This window comes from Pipistrellus hanaki, assembly GCF_964339955.1.
Source record: "Pipistrellus hanaki genome assembly, chromosome: 10".
Taxonomy (NCBI): Eukaryota; Metazoa; Chordata; class Mammalia; order Chiroptera; family Vespertilionidae; genus Pipistrellus; species Pipistrellus hanaki.
The window spans coordinates 69,039,582-69,062,412 of NC_140512.1; the positions used below are offsets into that span (position 1 = coordinate 69,039,582).

Sequence of the window (22,831 nt, forward strand, 5' to 3'; positions counted from 1 at the left end):
CGTCGGACTCCCTGGGGCACCACGAGGATGCGTGGTTCCTGCCCTGGCCGCCGGATGAGATGACAGATGGCTTGCGGGAGCATCCAGAGCTGCAACGAAACAGGACCCTGCAAGGAAGGTGACCTCAGGGAGGCAGCCATCCTGGCCCTGGTTCCCTCCCCGTCCTGCTCCCAGCAAGAGGAGCTGAGCCCAAAGTCACGCTGAGGGCAGGAGGCTGGGGCCCCGGAGCCCTGTCCGCCCCCAGGCAGAGACGCTGTCTCCGCGCAGGGCTGTGCAGTGTCAGGTTATATTTAGCCTGGTGGCGGCGACAGGAAGATGCAGAAGGAGCGACTCCTGGACGGGGGCCATCGTGTCACTAACATGGCTCTCATGGCAGCCTTGGGCCTAGGGGAGCCAGGGAGGGACATTGCAGGCCCGGGGGGCAGAGTAGGGGAGCCTGAGGGGCCAGTCAGTGAATGAGTGTGTGTGAGATGGGGGAGGGAGAGAGAGACCATCTTCTCTGCTGCTCCGGGGGCTGCGAGGCAGACGCGACGGAGAAGACTCACTGCAGGGCAGGAGCTGGGAGCCAGGAGCCAGACCCCGGCTCACACAAAAGAGGCATCCCAGACAGACCTCCACCACCCTCCCTGTCTGACAGCTTCCCAGGGAGTTAGAGGCCATGCAGAGGGTCTCGGGAGCCAGTCACCTAGACCCCCCAGGCCCCCTGCCTGTGGCCTGCCTGCATCATCTCCCCCTCCCCAACCACAGGAGAAGAGCTTCTAGAAAAGCTCTGGCCCCGCCCGGCCCTGCGCCAGTCTGCTGCCTGCCCCTCAGCCTCTCGGGGACACGGCCTCCTGGTCTCTCAAGTGGAGTCACCACCCTGTTCCCAAGGTGCCTCGGGAGATAGAGCGAGGCTGTGCTCAGGCGGAGAAAGCTGCTGCCGTGGATCCATCCCCTTCCTCCCCTAGGCCTGCACTCCCCCTCCCTCCTCCGGCTTCCTGGAGTACGTCCCCACTGAGAACCCTTCAGGGTCTGCCATTCTGCATCCCAGCAATCCCCGCACACACAGACACCTGGGACACGAGGGGGCTGGCCTACAGGGCGCCCCGGCTCACCGGGCCTCCCACTCCCCACAGCCCAACCCCTCTCCCCTCCGACTCAGCCATCCTCCAGGCCCTGCAGGGTGCTGCCACAGAGATCGCCTTCACTGCTCCCTCCAGCCCAGGGACGTTTCTCACTGAGAACCCTTCTAAAACTATATCTCTAATTTGGGGGATAACTGCGTGCTGGCTTCTGGAGGAGGTTCCTGCCTCTCCCAGAGTCAGAGCCCTGAGGAGAGGCTGGTCCGGGGAGGAGGTGTTTGAGGACGTGAGGCCAGGGCCTGCGCTAATAGCAGGTGTGTGTGAACAGGGCCATCTCCCACCCGCAAAGCTCTTTCAGATCCCAGGGCACCAACTGTCCCTTCACAGCATAATCTGTCCACTTCACACCAGCGGATAGCAGGCCAGGACCACCGAGGGACTCGGCAGTATCTGCTGATGGGTTAGGAATCGGGTCAGCAGTTAGCGTGGCGCATGGAGGCTGCCCGCCCAGGAACCCCAGGAGCAGCGGGGCAGGAGCCTCCAAGGTGGGGTTTCTGAACCTCAGACCCTACCAGCCTGCCTCGCCATGTCCCCACACAGACGTGTCCACCAGGAGACAACCTGGGGGTCCTGCCTTCCCCCAGGGCTCGGCAAGCTTCCAGAACTGTGCCTCATCTAAGCCCCAGCACACCCCAGAAAGCCTGGGGGGCCTTGAGAACACCTCTCCCCAACCAGCTCTCCACCAGCTACAGCTTCTCATCACTCAACCGAGACTTGTAATCCCTCCAGCACTCGCCCACCTCACAGGACTCTGAGGTGTGGCACCACCGACAGGCACACCTGGAAGCTTCCTGAAAGGTCCAGTGGAACATTCTAGCATCAGAACATATGACAATGACCCAAACGTAAACAGAAAACCGGCATTATGTGCAGATGACAGGGTCATCTCCCTAAAAACCAACCAAATCAAGCTAAACTAGTAGAACAAAGGATGGCGTTCAATGCAGCTGCCTGGTACAAGGTCAGCCCACAAAAACAGGCAGCCTTTCTCTCCGCCAGCATAGAGCTATTCAAATAGGTAGCCCAAAATAAGGTCCCTTCCATAACAGCAACAGAAGGATAAAATATCTAGAAATTGACCAGGAATGCACTGGCATTTACAAAGGGGGGACAAAACTTTAAACTAATAAAGGATACAGAAATAATCTGATAAGTGGAAGGATAATACAGGCCCTTGGATAGGAAAATTACTATAAAGTTGTCCTTTCTCCCCAAATTCATCTATAAAACCAATCTAATTCCAGTCAAAATTATAGTGGGGGTTTTCTTTGCAAAGGACTCAATAAAGGTTTTTTTAAAAAGTTTATAAAGAAAAAGAGAAGCCCACAAATCTCTATGTCAACCATTAGAATGAAGAGTAGAGAGAAAAGCCCTAGCCCAGTTTGGCTCAGTGGATAGAGCATCAGCCTTGGAACTGAAGGGTCCTGGGTTTGATTCCGGTCAAGGGCACATGCCTGAATTGCGGGCTCTATCCCCAGTAGAGGGCGTGCAGGCGGCAGCCAATCAATGATTCTCTCTCATCATTGATGTTTCTTTCTCTTGCTCCCTCTCCCTTCCTCTCTGAAATCAATAAAAACATATATTTAAAAAAAAAAAAAAAAAAAAAGAATAGAGAGAAAAGATGTGCTTTTCCAGATACTAAGATATACTAAATGTTGTTGGTTTTTTTTTAATGTGGTTTTGATGCAAGAACAGACAAATAAATATTTGGAACAGGATAGAGAGCTCAAAGACAGGCCCAAGATATATGGGTAATTAACTGGCAATGCAGGGAGCCCCGCAAACCAGTGGAAAAGAACAGGCTGTTTACTTGACATGTTGGGAAAATTGGCTCACTACATGGAAAAAAATCGAACTTGATCCCTCAGACACCACAGACAGAGGTAGGCTCAGGATGGATCAGAGACCCAACCGAGGGAGGTGAAACAAGTAAGTCATTAGAAGAAGGGGGTGTAGACTTTGCAGCCTCAGGATGGTGAAGAATTTCCTCAACAAAACTTCAAAGGCACAAACAAAGCTAAAACACAGGAAGTGTGTTTGTATCAAAATTCAGCATCTCTGTTGGATAACGTCAACAGACAACTGAATGGGAGAAAATGCTTGCGGTGTCTCGGTTCAGCAGGAAATAATGTCCGGAATATGTATGTTGAAAATTTAACTGTGCATTTGCATTTCTAGAATACACAGGCAACTCCTAAAAGCCAGGAACAAAAGACAGCGGCTTCAGGGGAAGAGTGAGCAAAGGATACAAGCAGGTGAGTGACAGGAAAGCAAACCAAGAGGCTATCCAGCCTATGAGATGGATGCTCGAACTCAGGTGAAGTCAAAGAAATGCAAATTCAAGCGGCAAGCTATCACTTCCACCGATTAGACTGGCAAAACTTGGGAAGGTAGATAATGCCAGGTGTGGCGGAGATAAGGCGGATGTGTGGGCAGGTGATGGTGGCCGCAGCCAAGCTGGTACTCAGCCAGACAATACTTAGTCGAATTAGGTGCCCACAGATCCCATGACCCAGCTATTCCACCTCTGGGGATGTATCCCAAAGACACCCTCACGTGAGTCCAAAAGGGGCCACAGGTGAGGATGGCCACGGCAGCATTATTTAGGGAGATGCTGTGGGGGGCCCTCCCCGGGAGAAAATTAGGTGGGTTTCCCCCCACAGAATATGAAGCTCCAGACTGGGTGTCAGTAACAGCCTGGGTGGACTAACAGGCACACTCCTGCGTAAGAAGAGTGAGCGCCAGGATACAACAGCTAGCACATCCATTTACATAAATTAAACCTATTACGCATCCAGACAAAATACACATTTTGCAAGAACATATGCAAGCAGCATATTCACAGGAAGTACATTTCGATGGTTGCCTAAGGGGAGGGTAATGGGACTGGGGAATGAGAGCAAAAGGAAAAAAAGAAAAAAGAAAAAAAAAGCAAGTGAAAGAGAAAGCAAAAACAATAACACACATAGCGTGTTTGCATGATTTGAGGGAGAGGCAGGATCTGGGGCGGGCAGGGTCCCTTGCAGGACAGGGCAGAGGGGCACAGGGGTGCTGAGACCCTGGCTCGGCTAACTCCCCTGCCGTGTGGAAGGCAGGATGAGCCTTGACACTGGGCTCTGCCTTGTTGGCATCTACCATCTGATTTGGGGCACCTCTCACAGCAGTGCCTGGAGGGCAGGTGTTTGATGCCATTTAGCAAATGAGGAATTGGGCTCTGGAACCGAGCTGAAAGCCACACTTCTTGGGGCCCTGAGCCCATCGTGCCCCCAAAGGACTCTCAGCTGGTGTGGCAGTGTTCCGGCTGCATGTGGGAGGGCTCTAGAACTGGAAGAGCAAAACTGGGTTTGCGTGCCCTCTCAGGTGCCCACCAGCTGGGTCAACATGCCCAAGTCCCCTAGCCTTTCTGAGCAAGTTTCCCTCCTGTGAAACGATGGAGAGGAGGCCTGCCGCTCAGAGGGCTGTGAGGACCACCTGCCAGAAAGCATGCCTCCCTCCTGGAAGCCGGAAGTGCAGTCACAGCTGCCACCACCGCCTCCCCAGCTTGGCTCCCCCCTCAAGCCTCCTCTGGGTGGGGGGAGGCTGGGAGTCCCAGATACCTTCTCAGTACGCCACCATGTCCCCCACACACAGCAGGCTGGAGGACTCCCGGGCCCACCTTCTTTCAGCCCGGAAGCCTCCCCATCCTCCAATCCTCATCCCTCTCAGATATTAGTGTAAGGCTTTTCACAGAGAGAGACTGAGGCCCAGAGATAGAAATGATTTACCCGAAGTCACACAGCAGCTCTAACTGGGCCAGCGACTGCTCCCAAGTCACTGCAACAACATCCTGCCCATCTTATTCACTCATTTTTTTTAATATATTTTATTGATTTTTTACAGAGAGGAGGAGAGAGGGATAGAGAGCTAGAAACATCGATGAGATAGAAACATCGACCAGCTGCCTTTTGCACACCCCCTATTGGGGATGTGCCCACAACCAATGTACATGCACAACCAATGTACATGCCCTTGACCGGAATCGAACCGCAGACCGATGCTCTACCACTGAGCCAAACTGGTTTCGGCATATTCACTCATTCTTTCATTCATTCATTCATTAATTCATTCAGTGAGCAAGCAAGCAAGCAAGCATATACTGAGCTCACGCTATGCACTGGACACATAGATTCAACATGGATTCCTCAGGGAGCTTGCAATCTGGTGGGAGAGTTCTGACATGGCCACCTCATCCAGACTGTGAATAAGGAAGATGTGGGCCAAGGAGAAGACACCACCCAGCCCTCAGGTGCTTCATGTCACCTAGACAAAGAGAGGTTTGCTCCGGCCAACAGTGCACAGCACAGAGACCTTCAGGAACCAAGGACCCGAGGGGCCGCTCCTGTACTCACCACCTGTCCCAGGTGCCCTCCACTCCCCCTGCTCTGGCCTTGACCCCAGGGCCCTCCTCCCGTGGCAGGGAGCAAAGTTTCTGCTAAGCTCCCACACACTAAGGGGCTAGATAACTCCATGTTCCTCCCTGCATGTGGGGGAGGGGTGATGAGAGAGAATGTCTTTTTAAAGAAAAAGACTCATTCTCCCTCAAGCAAAACGTTCCCTAATGGAGGTATTTGAGGCACCCTGTGTGGTGGGGGTTGGGGGGCAGAGGGTGTTTAAGTGTGAAAGGGGTTTCTTAGAACCTGTCACGCTGCCCTGGAAGCCACATGTGGGCAGAAAACATGCTGCTCTCCCCAGTCTCACCCCACACTGGCCCTCCTGCGGCCCGCAGCCACCCTCCCCAGAGCTCAAGGCCATCGCTAAACTCTGCTCCCATCCCGCCCGCTCTGTGCAAATATTTACATAGCTCCTCTCCGGGGTCCACAGCAGACACAACACGGAGGAGCCGCCCTCCTGACACTCTCCAGACCCCGTGTGCCAGGAGCGCTCGCACCCTCAGCCTGGCGGGCCTGCCTCTCGCCCCGGGGACGGGAAGCCTCATCCGGAACTGGAACTGTGAACAGGGCGCTGCTCCCTCTCAGGAATGACTCCCGCCCGGGAGGAAAGGTGCTGGTGGGGAGCCTGGCACCACTCCTGGCCTCCTGCCACAGCAGGTGCTCTCCCCGCCCTGTCTTGGAAGGCCAAGGTGAAGGGCCCCTCAAGAGCAGTGCTCCCTGTGTCTACCCTGTCCTCCGCTGTTCACTCTAGGCTGCCCCCATCTCAGGGGTGGCACCAGCCTGGGTCCTGCCCTGCCTGCCCAGCTCGATATGCTCTGGGGCTGCTTCACCAGCATCCCAATACAGGGCTTCCACACACAGCACACTGCAGCTAAGGGTCTGGGGCCTGAGGGCCATGGGCCTGGGGAGGGAGGAGGAGAGTGGGGGTCTGAGCTTGGAGAGAGGTCAGCTGTGCTGGAGGAGGGGCATGGGAGGAGGTGGGGAAATGGCCTGGGTGTGTGGAGGATCATGGGAGGTCCATTGGAGTGTCGCTGGTGCCAGCAGTGCCTGCATCAGCTGGGGTCTGAATCTGGGAACCATAAACCAGCTGGTATGGGGCCACCTCTGGGGCTCAGGTTCCCCACAGGCACTGGGGGCACCAGGGCACAGGCTGGCCCACTGGTCCCCACTCCTCGACAAACCACAGCTCAGCTGTTGCAGTAGGTGCCCTCTGACCCTGTTACCATGGCAACCAGCCTGCAGCTGGAGCAGAGAAGCAGACAGATTCTTCTCTAGAGACACCCCTGTCTCCACCCACGCATGGGCTCCTGGGGACACAGGGACACGGAGACCAGGCCAGTGCAGGCAGAGGTATGGAGGAGCCAGACAGAGCCCAAGGGAGAAAGGCTCAGGGGGGCTGGTGGGGAGAAGAAGAGACAGATGCAGGGTGGAGGAGATAAGGGTGCCAGCAGGGAGGGAGCCCTGGGGAGAAGGAGAGAAGGAAAGCAGCAGAGACCACAGCACGGCAAGGCACAGGCAGACAAGCTGGGCGCTGCAGGAGGCGGGGCGAAGAGAGACAGCGGGAACAAAGGGACAGAGAGCAGGGGGGACCTCCACCAGGCCCAGCGGAGGAGGGCAGCAAGCGAGGAGGAGCCTGGCTCAGAGGGGTCCCCGGCCACCCCGCCAGCCTGTGATGGGGGATGCAGATGTCCTCCAGCAGCACCTGTGCCCAGGCAAGGCCCCAGGGCGCTGCAGCCATGCCACCGCCTGCCAGCCCCACACTGCTTGGCTCTGCTCCCAGGGCCACCTTCATCCTGGGCCTGGCGTGAAGGGGCATCGACGTGGGGCCAGCAGGTCCCAGGCACCTCGTGTCTCCCCCTCCACCCCACACACCCCCAGTCCAGCCTCCCTACCTCCCAACAATCCCAGCAACTAAGTAACAGAGCTGTCTGGCTCCAGGCCCTGATACTGCACAGAGCTAGGCCGGAGGCACCAACACAGCACAGCTGTCCGCACTGGCGCCTGCCAGCAAACGGCCCCGCCTCCTGCCCAGCCACCCACCGCCCCGGGGCTGAAGCCCCGGGACCCACTCCCCCGGGGCTGGCCCAGGCAAAGACCCCGAGACAGGCCTGGACAGAGACAAGAGGCGGCCCTGGCCTTCTACACCTCCGCCTCCCTGCTCTGCCAGGAGCGAAGGCGTGAGCTAGTGCACATAAGCACACAGCACAGGTCAGGCCACACAGAACCTCCCGAGGGGCCCGGCGTCTCACAGCAGAGGGGGGAAGGCGGAGGAAATCTGGGGCCAGGACAAGCCGGGACTCACATGACCTGAGGGCCCAGGCCAGACTGCTGGCCACCGGGAGCTACCTGAGCCCATGGAAACTGTAAGGGCAGAGCAGGGGGAGGCAGAGATGACTGGCGCCGGGTTTCCTGGGTCACAGCCTCATTTGGAGTAGGAATCTGAAGAGGACAAAGTGATTGGACCCGGGCGAGGGGCCTGGGTTCTAGTCTCCCTCCCTCCACAGATCCACTGGTAACTGGACCTCTGCTTCTCAGTTTCTCCACGTGTAACTTGAGTGAGCTGGATTGTGATCCTCAGGGGCACCGGGATTCCATAGGATCCTGCAGAAAGGTCCCTCTCTCCCAGAGGAGCCAACGTGAGGAGAGGAAGGCCTGCCCCACACACACCACAGCGCAGACAAAAGCACGCGGGCCCCCCACGCCAACGGGCCGAGCAGATACCTTATCCCAGGAGAAAGGGGTTCAAGACAGTAACCGCCTTGGCCCATGTTATATGATTTCTGGTGTTGGACCTGAACCTGAGACTTAATGTGTTCACATTCTGTTCATTACATCAGTGGTTTGCAGATAACCCTGTACAGGGTGTAATTGGAATCTGTAGATGCCCCTGTAGTTAGCTGGTGTCATTTTTAACATATGACAGCAAAGCAGAGTGGGGAGGGCTCTGACCACACAGACACAGCTCCACTTCCCGCTCTGCCAGTTACTAGCTGTGTGACTTCGGAAAAGTTTCTTAATTTCCCCGAACTTGTTTCCTCGTCCATAAATGGAGAAAAAGTTACATCTACCTCCCAGGGTTGTTGTGAAGATTCTGTGAGATAATGTAAGCGAAACATTTAGTAGCACAGTGTCCAGCACAGAGAAGCCACCAGCCGACGTTAGCTAGTACTAGATGGCCAGGCAGATACAAAAGCAAATCGGCTCTGAGCTGGGTCCTGGGAGACATCAGTGGGAAAGCAGACAGAGGCCCTGCATTCAGGGTTTCCATCTAGTCTTGCAGCCCCTGCCTCCGAGCCAGAACCCCCACGTGCTGCCAGCTAATCCTCTTCCAGGGTCCCCTCTAATATCGTGATGTCCCAGGCTGGGCACCCCTACCAAAGCAGGGCCATCGGGGAGGCACGAGCCTTCACAGGCAGCCCCGGCCAATCCTGTGCACATAGGGGAGGGTCCAAGAGGCAAGGCCAGGGCCTGGGCTACGGGTTCACTTCACCCAGCCCCAGGGGGAGACAGAGCCTGCTGGCTCCAGCAGGTAAGTTCCTAAGGCAGGAACCTGCGTGTTGTTCACTGCTCTCTCTGCAAGACCCTGAGTTCAGCCAGTGCTGCCGGTAAGCACTAAGCAGCAAGGTTGGGGCACCCATGGGCAGTCCAGAGGCACCTTCTGGAGCCTCCTCCTAGCCCCCTGCAGACCGCCCAAAGTCCTGTGCCTTGAACTTCCGGAGCAAAGCCCACCAGCCAGGATGGACACGTGCGGGAGCAGCCCAGCCCAGAGCTCTGTTTATCCCATCTCCGGAAGCCCGGAGCAGCTGAGCTAGGAGGCGGCGGCTGAGAGGAGACACCTGGCGCAGGAAGGGATGGCAGGCGGGGCCTCGACAGATGAGTGAGACAAAGGGAACCGGGGCTGGGAAGAGGCACACACCTCATGCCAGGTGCAGGTGAAGGGCAGAGGGGGAGCGGGGGGGAGGGGGGGGACCACGAGAGGGGCAGCAGAGACTGAGCTAGCATCCTCAGCCCTCCCCACCTTGGCCCTCAGTGGCTTCTCCCCACACCAGTCAGGCACACGGCAGGGGCTGGCTGCTAGGGTACCTAGAGGCCTGTGGCAGAGGTCAGCGCCCAGCCGCCAGCCTGGCCTATTCTGTCCATGCACGCCCCTGCCATCCCGGCCCCATCCACCTCTAGCTCATCGTGCCCACATCTGCCCAGGGAGAGAAAGGAATCAGAGGCGCCAGACCTATAGTCCAGCAGCCCCTTGACTGCCCCGAAAAACCATCCCACCAGAGTGAGGTGAAGACTCAGACCGCCTGCAGCCCCAGTGCCCAGCCCTGATCTCCCACCTGGCCCTTGGCGATGGCCCCAGCTGGGGTCACGCTACTATGGAACCGGCCCAGGCTCGGGCCATTTTCCAGCCTCCCCCATCCCCTGGCCGCCCCGCCCCCCGCGGCCCCGCCCCAGGCCCCGCCCCCAGGCCCCGCCTACCGTCCTTCCGGTAGAAGGCGATCTCCACTTTGCGCTCCTCGGCGCCCAGCAGGGCCTGCGCGATCTGCGCGGCGGCGCGGCGCTGGGTGCGCGGCCCGTGCAGGAAGTCGCAGGTGCAGGGCCGCTGCATCACCTCGGCCCGCGAGTAGCCGCACAGCTCACAGAAGCCGTCGTTGCAGTAGATGACCGCGCAGTTCTCCACCCGAGCGTTGGCGATGATGAACTTGCGGCCTGGGGGTGTGGGGGGCAGGGGGGGCGGGGGGATGAGCAGGCAATGAGCGAGCAGGGACCCCTGCCTCGAGGGCTGCAGCCCTCACCTGCATTCTCCTGTCACTCGCTGCCTCCTGCGCCCCCCTCCCCCCCAGGACTCCCGGCCTCAGGGAGCATCGCGGAGCCGGTCTCCAGAAAGGGGGCGAACGCAGCTGCGCCCCAACACAGGTGCCTCGCCAGCCCGTCAGGCGGCGCCCCCCCGGCCCCCCGCCAGGCCCTCGGGCTGGCTCCGTGGCTTCCCCCGGGCAGGCTGCCAGAGGCCTGCCGCCCCTCCGCGCCTGGGGCTGGGGCCAGACTGGGCGGGTGTCAGCAACGTGTGTCAGCAGCCGCGGCGGAGGGATAAACACTGGGCCTGGAGAGGGAGGCTGGGAAGGGTCAGAGATGGCGGCCAGCCTTCCCTTTGCACCGACTCCCTCGGCTTCTCTTCCAGACACACACACACACACACACACACACACACACCCATCCCACTGAGGGGAGCTCCCTGGACACTCCTTACCCCGGGGATCCCCAGGAAATCACTCCCCCAAGTATCAGTGCTTCCTGGCAGGGCCGTCAGGGGCTGGGGAGTGGGCAGAGGCTGAGGAAAGTCCCACGTGAGCACCTGCTAGGCTGCATCTCGTGTAACACTGACAACCCCATAAGGCAGCATTCTCTATTATAGATGGAGAAACCGGGGCTCAAAAGAAGTTCAGAGCCGTGCCCACAGCTTGCAGCTTGTACCTGACAGAGCCAGCTTCTGAAGCAGTTCTGGCAGAGGGTGAGGGAAAGGCTAAGGGCCACGGGCAGAAGCCCAAGATCATAGGAAGCAAGGAAAGGGGTCTGCAGCACCACCCCTGAAAACACCCGGCTCCGGGCGCGCTGAGACAGTGGCCCGCTTGTGAGAAGGCAGATGCGGGAATGTGAGGGCTGCCTCAGTTTTGCCCCATGGAGGAGGGCTGCCCCAATGGACCTTTTCAGCTAGCCTGGGCTCGCCCTCCATGCCTGCCCTGAGGCTGAGCTGGCAGGTGAGCAGCGGGCAGGCAGCGGAGCTGGTGCCAGGGAAGATGCTCCCGGGATAAGAGCTTCTTATAAATGCGTAAGTTTCCGGCCACGTTGGCCTTTAATGCGGGGTCTCCTCCCTTCACAGGGGGCAAGGCCTGCAGGTCGCAGCCCCGGGCAGTCCCAGGGGCAAGGCCTCCCTGAGGCAGGCGAGGCCACAGGACCTGGCCGCCCCTGCCTTCCTCCGCAGTCCCCTGCCCTGGCCTCCAGGAAGTTACTTTCTGAAGTTGGGTCATCTTTAGGTCAGTTCCCTGGGCCTCAGGCAGTGGCCACCCCAGTCAGGGCTCTCTGTCACCTACAAAGACCCCAGATCCAGCCTCCATCTCCACCTCCGTCCAAGGCAATCCACCCCCCAGCTTCAGAGGAGGAAGGAAAACCACCTGGCACCCGCTGCGGGCCTGGAGAGAAGAGGAGTTTCTTCGAAGGCAGGCCCCACCCTCACCCCTTCCCTGAGCTCCTGGAAAACTGTCAGAGGGACCTGACGGGCTCCTTTCGTCTCATGCCCCCATTCGTCCCCGATGTGGAAACTGAGGCTCAGACAGGGAAGAGACTCGCTCAAGGTCACGGTGGCAGAAGAAGGGCCGGAAGCCAGGCCCCCAGATCCCAGCGCAGGTGCCTGCACGCTCCCCTGGAGCTTGTGGGAAAGAAAGCCCCTGCCCCGGGGCCCTCCGCCACCGCAGCCTCCTCCCCTCGGGATCATCGTGTTCCTCGCTCAGACAACGCTGTGCATCGAGCTGACCCCTCCCTCTGCCCACCACTGCTACAAGCACACGTTGTCCTGTGTCCACAGGGTCCTGGGCAAGGAATGTCACCAGCGCTCTGCTCCCCGGGCCCTGGGCAGTCACACCCACCACGGTGCACAACACACACCGGGCAGGTGCAAAGCCCACGCCAGCACCCTCGCCCAGCCTGGGACGTTCGTTTCTGGAAGCCTCTCCTCCCAGGCCAGTTCAGGGTGCTGAGTCCCCACCAAGGGGCTCAAGGCAGGAAAACCCACAACATGGGAGCGCTGCATTGGGGCCGTTAGACCCTCACAACTGGGGTTCAGCCTATGCCATCCTCTCACCCACAGTGTGTAGCCCGGTCTAAGACACCTCCCCATGCCCAGGCAGGGCCACACTCATGGGTGACAGACACACATCCCACACACCCAGGAGCAGGTTAGGCAACGATCCTGCATGCTGACGGGCACCCCTACGTCCTGTTGAGGTCCCACAGTTTGGGAGATACCTACTCCCCTGTCCCTGCACCCACACAGCCCTCCACATCCAGGCACCCAGAGTGAGGGATACTGCACACCCCCATCCCGTCTCCCTGCCCCGCACACTCAGCGTCACACACCCTCCCCGTCCCGGAAGACTGAATTAGCCTCCCACCCGGCGCCCCAACACCGGGTCCCGCGGCCCCCAGCACCAAGCCTCGCCCCCCTCGACCCCTGGCCAGCGCCCTGAGGACACCAGCAGCCCCTTTGGCTCGCACTTGGCAGATGCACTCGTCCCAGGCACGCCCCCTCCCCCCCGCCCCCCAGTCACACTGGGAAGAGCTCGCCCCCCGCCCCGTGCCCGGCCCGCCGGCCCCTCCCCCACTCACTCTGGCCCTCAAACTTGCGGATGATGGTGTCCAGGAAGGTGTTCTGCGGCGCGACGTGGCCCCTCCGCACCGGCATCCTGAGCCCATGGGCGGGCCGGGCGGGCCCCCACCCACCCCGGCCCGGCCCGGCCCAGCACTGGGCTTCGGGTGGCCCTGCCTCGCCGTGGTCCCCGTACCCCGCGGCCAAGCCGAGCACGGGCGGGGCCGGGGCCGGGCTGCGGGCGTGGAGTGCCCGGCTGCGCTCCCGACTCCGGGGGACGCGGGCCCGGCCTGGAGCCGCCGGGCTCGGGCCGCCCTCACACCTGTCCGCCGGCCCCCGCCGCGCCGCCGCCCCGCTCCGCCGCGTCCCCGCGCCGCGCTCCGCTCCCCGGCCCCGCGCTCCGGCTCCCGCCCTCCGCGCCCCAGCGGCTCCGGCGCCGGCGGCTCGGGCTGCGCTGGCGGCTCGGCCCGGCCGCGGAAGGGTTAACGCGGCGCGCGCCCCTCGGCTCCGGCCCCCGCCTCCCTCCCGGCCCCCTCCCGCCGCGCCGCAGCGCCGCCCTCTCCCCACCCCCCTGCACACCCCGTCCCCACCCCCCCGCACACACCCCGGCACCCGCCCTGCCCATTGGCTGCGCCGCGCCGAGGGCTCCCCCAGCCCCGCGTTCTGCCCCCAGTCCCCGGGGCGCGCGCCCCAGGAGGGGCAGGGGCCTTAGGGAACCTGCAGGACAGGTGCAGCAGCCGGCGGGGCGGGGCCCGGGGATCCCGCCCCCCCCCCACCCCTGCGCCCCAGGGCCGGGGGAGCCTGACATGAAGGGAGAGGGCGGGTCCCTTTGGCCCGGCTCCCCACCGCGCCGGGCGCCGCCGGTGCACCCCGCACGCGCCTGGGGATGGCCGCAGGTGACAGGTCGAGGCCTGGGCCAGAGAGGACGACCGCGGGGTCCGGGGAGACCCGAGAAACGTGAAGGGCAAGACAGTCTGGAGGCCCCGGCCAACCGCGAATTGAGATAACAGTGGGTGAGATTGAGGGGGGCGTGCACCCAGCAGGACGCCCTCACCCACACGCACACACACACACTCACACACACTGACACACACACACACACACACACACACACACACACTGACACACACGCACACTGACACACACGCACACGCACACACACGCACGCACACCCGGCCCTCTCGGGGGTTACTCTGGGCCCTCCTCTACGGAGAGGGACATTCTGACAGTTAGCTGCGGGATCAAAGAAAAGCCCCCGAGCGCGAGGTTCCAGCCTGGGGATCCCCTGTGCTAGCGGCCCCCCCTCCCCCCACCCCCGTCTGCAGCTCGCGGCTGCGGGGCAGGCCCAATGGGCGGGCTCGGGGCTGAGGCGCTGCCGCGGCCCAGCCCCTCGGAAAGCCCTGGCCTCGCCGCGGCCCCTCCCCCCCGCCAGCTGGCTTGCTGCAGCTGCAGCTCCCTTATTTAGGCAAGGAGGCCTGAGGATGATCAAGGGCAGGCAGGGTGTCTGTCTGTCGCCTCCCTGTCCCCTGCCTGGGTCTGAGTGAGGGTCTCCGGGCGCGGTGTCCCTGGCTCCAGCAGCCAGGCAGGGCCCTGGGAAGGCCAGGGCGGAAAGGTGAGTGTTGACAGCTGTACCGACAGGCGGGGACGAGCCGGCAGCCTGCCGGGTCCCCTTCCCTGCAGCCCAGATCAGAGACCCGGCTAGATGGATGGGGCCAAGTGGGGGCCCCTGAGGGCTTGCAGCTGCCTCTGTCCTTGGAGCTAGGGGGTGGGCCTTGTCACCAGGGAGAACCTTCCTGGGATGTGGGGGAAGGGAGGAACAAAGGCCAGAGAAGGAAGCGCGGAGTCTGAAATAAGAAAAGCGAAGAGAAAGAGGTCTTACAGAGACCTATCTAGACTCTCACCTATCACCCCGGAGCAAAAAGACACAAACAGTGGGGCCAGAGGCCAGCAGGTGACACCCTTTTTTATTTGCTGGTGGGTGGGCAGTGACTCAGGGAGGCAGCCAGTGGGAGAGAAGGAGGTGGCTCTCCCAGCTGATGCTAAAAAAGACCAGTCATCTCATCCCTTCGGCCCTCTCCACCTCCAGCAGCTTCCCCTCATGCATCTTCACTTGGCCCCCAAGATTCCCAGGGCCTTCAGTGGCACAGAGTCCCCGTCCTTTGTGCTGGCATCAGGCACAACAGCCCATCTCGGGTGCAGGGCAAAACCCAGCCTATAGTCAGACTGGCCTAGCACCTCCCCCACCCTCCACCACCCCCTGGATTACCTCCAGGGTGATTCCCATTTGAGTGGTGTGTTCGCCCCTCAGATTGGGGATCTAGAGAGCGAGAAAGGGCCTGCAGTAATGATGAGCGTGGGAGAGAGGACATGACAGTGACATCTGCAGATAGTGTCCCTCTTTCTCCAGACCTAAGGTGAGGAAGAGCCAGGCTGTGGGGGCTGGGGGGCGGGGTGCTACTCATCCAGCCCAGACAGCTGTCCACACTCCAGTACCCATGCTCCCAGGACAGGCATCTGCTCTCTTCCTAGCTGCTTAGGCGGACAGAGGAATCTGAGGGGCCCTTGGTCTTCCCAAAATAAAAGTGTCACGGCTCAAAGCAGCCCTCCTGGGCACAGAGGCAGGCAGGAGCTCGCTCTCTCTCTCTCTCTCTCTCTCTCTCTCTCTCTCTCTCTCTCTCTTCCAGGAGGCTGAAAGGAGAGCCTGAAGGCAGTTTCACTGAGCCACCCCCACAGCCAAGAACTGGGACAAGTAAGGGAGGCTGTCAGATGGGGACAAGCTCTCCCCAAAGGCATTCTTCCTGGGCCCACAGGTGTCAGGCACCAAAAGGCAAAGGCAACATGTGGGCTGAAGCCTCCCTGCCCCTCCCCTTCCCACTTCCACTACCCCTGGACCTGGGGGAAAGAGGCAAGTGCCCAACCTTAATACCCGGAGCAACTGGGATCCGTCCCTCCCCAACTTCCGCTCACAGAGCCATCTGCAGGGACCGGTCCTGGGAAGAGCTCTCCCCACCCTGCCTGTGGCTGAGAGACCCTCGCTGTACAGACAGTGAGACGCTAGGCTCCTCCCAGCTCACAGAGACAATTTGAGGAGGAGAGTCTGTGGCAAACATCCTGCCCATCCCACCCTCTGTGCTGCTCAGTCTGAGGGAGTCACGCCAGGACATCCTGGGAGGAAGAAAGAAACTGCAGCCTCCCTCTGTGGACCCCCAAGGAGCGAGCCAGGAGAGCAAGTGACAATCACAGGGGCTGGGGAGCAGCTGGGGGGATGGTGCCTCAGAGCCCCTGGGAAGGGAGAACACCACAGCCTCCCTGTGCACGGGAGCTCAGAGTGCTCGGTGGGGCCTTGCTCTTCCTGACAGTGGGGTCCTGAAGGTGCAGGTGCTTTCATATAGGGCCTAGTTGAGGAGAGAAAGAGCAATGAAACTGCATGTTTCTTCTCCAGAAGTGGGTGCTCAGGGCTTGCTAAAGGCCAGAAAGGATGGGAGGGAGGGGAGGAGGGAGGACGGGAGGAAAGGACCCACCTGAAACCCATAGCCAGGAACCTGTGCTCCCTCCTTATTGCCACCTGCAGCCTCACAAGCAGCGACCCCATCACACAGACCCCACACACCCAGGCCATACCCCAGGTCTTCTCCCACCAACCTGATACATACCAATGACGGGGCTTTTTCCTTGCTGTGGTGCTATAAAACGAAGCAAATAAGATATGCTGAGGAGCCCTGGCCAGTGTGGTTCAATTGGTTGAGTGTCATCCGGGCACCTAAAGGTTGCTGGTTTGATTCCCAGTGGTTAGGGCACAAGCCCAGATTTTGGGCTCAATCCCCAGTAGGGGGCGTGCAGGAGGCAGCTGATGGACCTTACCCTCTCACATCATGTTTCTCCCTCTCCCTTCCTCTCTCTCTAAAAATCAATAAAATTAAAAATATAAAAGATATGCTGGAGACTAGGACTCAGAAGACTTGACTTCTAATTCTGGTTCTGCTACTAGTTACGTCAACAAATGTTTACTGGAGGCCTCCTGTGTACTGGTCCCTGCGCCAGATTTGGGGGGGAGGGGTGGACTAGAGAAGAAACAGACAGGAAGATAGCCCAGGATCTCTGCTCCAGGTACTCAGGCTACTGAGGCTGAGAGAGGCAGTAGGCAGGCAGAACTGTGCGGTCTGCGCTGAGTGGGGTTACCAGAAAGTGTTGGCCACATTCACAGGAGGAGTGCAAGAGGACCTGGCGAAGGGAGAAAGTTTTGGAGCATGTCCCTGAAGGTCGAAGGTCGGGATGAGGCAGGATAGAAGCACGGCAGGTGGAAGGGACAACATGAGCAAAGGCATAGAGACTGGAGCCATTGGTGGAGGACTGAGAAGTTTGGTTTTTATTCTGTGTGCCAAAAAACAACACAAAAAATAGTGGCAACTGAAATGTATTGTCTACAAACATAGAAATCACGTGTGTATTTGAACAGACCCTAGCATGCATTCTGTACCTAATAAAAGTCAGTTGAAGTATTGAAACACGTAAAATAGTTTGGGGAAACAGGCAGATACGAGGTGTTTCAGTTACTGTTGCTGCCTGACAGCTTTGCCAAATCCCATGGCTTAAATCAATGGCAGCATTCATTCTGCTCATGGGTCTGCCATTTGGGCAGGTGCAGCAGGAACCACTTGTGTCTGTTCCACTCAACTCAGGTCTGAAAGGCTCATTCACTCTTCACGTCTGATGGTTGATGCTGGCTGTCAGCTGGGACCTCAGCTAGGACCGGGGCCAGAACGCCTACACGAAGCCTTTCCTCGTGGCTGCCTGGCTCCCTCACAGCATGGTGGCTGGGTGCCAAGGGCCAGTGTCCCAAGAGAGGTCCAGGCAGCAACTGCACCACCTTTAATAACTCGGCCTCAAAAGTTGCATAAATAACTTCTGTCACAAGCATGGCCAACCAGATTCAAAGAGGGAAACACAGATTCTACCTCTCAGTGGAGCAGTGTCTCTGACATAGTATAAGAAAAGCATGTGTGACGGGATCTGTTGGCACAACCATGTTGGAGAAATAACATCTGCCACGGAGCTGTGCAGCAGTCCAGGAGAGAGATGCTGAAGACTTGGACCAGGTTAGAGCTGATGGAAAGGGGCTCGCTGGTTGTGTAACTTTAGAAGGATCTCTACATGTCACTTTCCTTATACCTGTAACAAGAGGAGACCAAACAAGGTGATCTCTCATATTCCTTTCAGCCCCAACAGTGAATGATTTCTTAATGCCACACAATCATACTTTCCACCCATCAATGTCTCCTCCATTTTCCCTCAGTACTCATCTCCACCTCCACCTCCTGTCTCTGCTCAGGGATCCTAGGTGCCCTTGAGACCAATGGTTAGTCCACAGATAGCACCCTGGTCCATCCTACATATTTATTTCAGAGTTTAAAAAGTGGACTGGGAGAGCCTTAATGACATGTGAGAAGACCCTCAGGCTCCTCAGTCTCCTACTCCCTTTGCGGTGTGCTCTTCACTGGAGGGTCTGCTGAGAGAAGACATGTGGTATGGAGTCCACCTGCACGAAGTTCACAATCTAATGGGGGAGAGGGACCTGATGGGCATGGCATGTCATGAAAAGAATCTGGTGTGACCCTGTGTAACTGACTGTATGTGGAAGGGGTCTGGAGGAGGTGTGCTCTGAGTTCCCCGGGGCAGCCAGGAGGGCTTCCCAGGAAGGCTAGCCCTCCTGATTGGGAAGGGTTTTCTCAGGCACAGAGGGAGTGAGCAACTTCCTAAAGCAAGATCCCAGCAGGAGTCCTCCCACACATCTACTTACCCCCCAATGCCTGAGAACTCAACAGACTGAAGGAGGAGGCTCAGCCTCCTCAGACACCAGGAGGAGCCCTCCAGAACTTAGGGATTTGAAGCTCTAGAATTACTATATAGGAGTCACTGATGGGAAGGGGAACCGAGTGTAAGGGAGACTAGGACATGTTACTATAGGGTGTCTATGAGGGACTGAGAAAATACTGAGGCAAACCCCTCATTGGTGCCACCCTGTGTTGGTGCCACCCTGCGGGGCAGCTGGCCTGGAAGGAAATCCCAGGCCTCTGGACGGCTCAGGTCCTGCAGGGCTGGAGCTCTGTCCCTGTCCGAGGTGCTGAAAGCCCTTCTTGCCAAGCTGGGCAGGAAAGCAGAGAGGGCCACTCGGGTGATTAAGAATGGGGCGTCCGTGGAACACTGTGAATTAGACAGTCACCCCGAAGCAAGAAAATGCTTTTGGAACTGGTCAGTGGCTCCAGGAAGCAGCATATGCTTTTGGGGGAAAGAAATGGGAGATGGGAGACAATGTAATACTGTCAACAATTTAAAATAAATAAATAATAAACATTTTTAAAAGAGCTTGCTTTGCTAATCGGTGCTAAGAAGCCAGCGTTCTCACTTCCATATGTCCAGAATGTGCCTTCCCCTCCACCCCCACCTAAGCCGTCAAGAAAAAGATATAACTCCTCCCCTGAACTTTACACTTGCAAGCCGTGGGCTTTCCCTTGGGGGTTTCTGTTGCTTTGTGAAATACTAGAGCCAAAAGGCAGCATTTTCCTATTTAAAAACACTCAGAGCCCTACAGACCCACAGAGCCCCAAATCCAGAGGTGGCTACCTCAGCCCACAGAACTGGCCCTGCTCATTCTGCTAAGTTCATCAGGCAGAACTCAGAGCCTGCCCCAGCCTGGGTCAGGGGTGAGCATGTGGATGCTAACCCAATACTGGTCCCATCTCCTCAGGTAGCTACCCCACCCCATGGATCAGCAGCCAACATGAAGGGCCAGAAAAGAGAACTCGGGTCCCCCAGGTCCCCCAGTCCATCATCTCCTCAGTCTACTCATAAACAGTTACCCACCACTTTCCATGTGCCCCAAGCTGGGTGGGACCCATAGGGTACTATGAGGCATACAATCCAGGCTCTGGGCCTTAAGAAGTTTTCAATAAGTTTGGAAGAAAAGATGCTCACACATGAAGACAACATACAAGAGCCAAATACAACTCATGGCAGCCAACACAGAAGTGCCTAAATCCCAAATACCAACAGTGGTGCAGGCCATGAATGTTTTGACTTCAGAGAAGGAAGAGACCATTTTAAGGCTGGAAAGGGTGGAACCTTCACAAGGAGTGGGGTTTAGGGAGAGATCCACTGAGTGAGAACAGAGGTCAGGACACCTCCTCTCTGTCCCTCTGAAGAATAGCAGCCCCGTGTTGAGCCTTCCTTAGGAAGATAAAGCTGGGGAAGGTGGAAAGGCAAGTGCAGAGGCTGGTCACAGTGCATGGGCCCAGGATGTCCAGGAAGAGAGGACTCTTTCTCCCCGGAAAAAGAAAGGCTTGGAGAGCTCCCCCTTCTGGATCCACGAGGCAGAACACCATCTAAATCAGGATCCTCCCAGGGATGGGGACCACACAGCCCACCAGGCGGAGGGCTGTATATGGCCCACGAAATCATTGGGTCTGGCCCTGTCAAGGCATTAGGGGTGAGTTCATTAGACGTTTGACCAAATGTAGCAGCCAAATTTTTAAGTGGATAATTATGTGTGGCCCTCGAATGGTGTTAGGAATATCCAAATGGCCCTGGGCAGGAAAAAGATTCCCCACCCCCGTTAGGGACTGGAGTCCGCCAGTCCTTCAGCAGCCAGGCTGGACTTAGAGCACCAGACAACAGAAAAGTCAATATCACCGTCAGCAGCAAACATGCCAGGAACATCTCTCTGCTGGTCATTGGGAGTCACGGGCTGTGATCCAGTTGGGAGAGCAGGAAACAGACCACACAACAACTGAAGTTACATCAGGGTTTGGGGTCAGGGTCTCCATATCTCACAAATCAGTACAGGGATCACCCCAGTTTGGAGAGAGAGTCTGGCCCTTCCCCAAGCACCTGAGACGCAGGGGAAGGGTTTATGCCCAGCCAGTCTCCGGTGATGGTTGCTATGGAATTTCCAGGCTGGGCACACTCGATGCTCAAAGCCCTGGTTCCCAAGAGACCCAGCACCACAGCAACCACACCAGGAAACTAAGCCAGCCAGAGGGATTGAAAGAGAGAGGAGGAGGAGAGGAGGAAGAAGGAGCGCAGGGCCTGTCAGACTGATCCCTAACAACTGGGACCTTCTATGTAGGGCCCCCATGGCCTGAGACAGGGGCCCCCATAGTCATCATTTGAGAGACCTCCACCTGAACCTAAAATCTCCTCATTTTCACTCTGGATTCCAAGAATGAAAGATAATTTCAAGTCCCCATGGATGTGACAGCATTCATATTCACAACAGTGTTCTTGGTCCAAATTAGCTTTGGAGAGGCAGTACCAGGTGAGGAGGCCAGTGAATGAGTGAGCCTCAGGACACACTGCCCAGGGACACATGCACATGTGTGTTTACACACACATGCACAGTCACTCACACTTATATACATATACATATTCAAATATGTATGCAAAAATATACACACTCACACCCATGCACACTCACACATAACTTACACACACACACACACACCCCACACAGGCACAGAATCTGCTCAGGATGTAGTCCAGAAGGCAGAGTCTAACCCTCAGGACAATCAAGGTCTCAGGAATTAGTGCAACTCCCCCAGGAGCTCCCATGGGCAAGGACTTAGGGTTCTGAACCTAAAAACTCCTCATTTTCACTCAGGATCACAAGAATGAAAGGTAATTTCAAGTCCCCATGGATGTGACAGCATTCATATTCACAGCCGTGTTCTTGGTCCAAATTAGCTTTGGAGAGGCAGGACTAGGTGAGGAGACCAGTGAAGGAGTGAGCCTCAGGACACACTGCCCAGGGACACATGCACATGTGTGTTTACACACACACACACACACACACACACACACATATATATATATATATGCGCATACATGCATGCACAAATGCACATATACATATATGTATGTGTGAGAGAGAGAGAGAGAGAGAGAGTGTGTGTGTGTGTGTGTAAACACGCATGTGCATGTGTCCCTAGGTGGTGTGTCCTGAGGCTCACTCCTTCACTGGCCTTCACCCATCATCCCAGAGCAAGGACTTAGGGTTCTCAAAGCCTCTGGCCCCAGGACTTTCCTACCAGGCTGAGGACCAAGAGGCAGAAGAGTGTCCAGAACAGGGGCCATCTGCCCTCGGAGCCCCCTGTGGGACAGGGGCCTCTGCACACCTCCCCAGCAGCTGCCTCGAGGGGTTGGCTCTCTGTGTCTTCAGTACACCACACCCCGAGTGTTCTGTGCAGAAGCGGGGAGGTTCCTCAAGGGAAGGGACCCTGGGTCCTGACAGGTGGGCTGAATTTCAGGCTTAGTGAACACAGCTTTAGGGTCCTAGAGGGCTGGGCTGACTCTCCAGCACACGGTGCCAGGCACAGGCCACACTAGCCCTCACTCACCCTGGTCTCATTATCTGTCTCAGGGTGTCAGGGCTCAGGCCTCTGCTCCAATCTCTTCTCGTTGGCTCTCTGCTGCCCCCATGTGGCTGCCTCAAGAAGAGCCGGGGCTGCTGGATGGTCCTCAGTGCCAGCTAGGAGCCCCTTTCAGACAGGCTGCGCCTTCCACTGCCTGAGCCCCAGACACCCAGACCCTGCCCAAAGCCTTTCCCCAAATGCCCAGCCTCCGCCTTGCAATGTGGAAGCTGAGCAAACCTTTCTGGACCCGATCTCACAATGCAGCATGAGTTATATCCTGAGTCAGAGCGGGGTGATCCCCTCCCCTCTGCCACTTCCCCGCTCCCTCCCCTCCTGTCCCCTCACTCCCCACCCAGGCCTTGCCAGCAGGCAGGAAGGAAGCTGCTCATAGTGGGGAGGGTGGGGCACTTCCAGCTCACACCGAACAACCCCGGGTTGGGCTATAAAGAGCCAGGGCCTTCCGCTCCCATCACCCTCCACCCCCACAGCCCCCACAGCCCTACACACACCCCTGTGGCCAAG

The 22,831-nt window shown here is 58.1% G+C and overlaps 1 protein-coding gene across 6 annotated transcripts in view; it reads right to left on the reverse strand.

Moving 5' to 3' along the window:
• Positions 1-13,379, reverse strand: part of KCNH2 (potassium voltage-gated channel subfamily H member 2) — a 33,206-nt gene extending 19,827 nt beyond the window's left edge. For all 6 annotated transcript variants that reach the window (XR_014796130.1, XM_084896807.1, XM_084896805.1 and 3 more), the window contains exons 1-2: positions 12,926-13,379; positions 10,025-10,255 (exon numbers count right to left, since the gene is read on the reverse strand). Coding sequence is in view for 5 of the 6 variants with exons in the window: in XM_084896807.1 (XP_084752933.1) it covers positions 10,025-10,255; positions 12,926-13,001 (307 nt within the window). In the remaining variant the exon portion in view is untranslated. The remainder of the gene's footprint in view (positions 1-10,024; positions 10,256-12,925) is intronic.
• Positions 13,380-22,831: the final 9,452 nt, after the last annotated feature.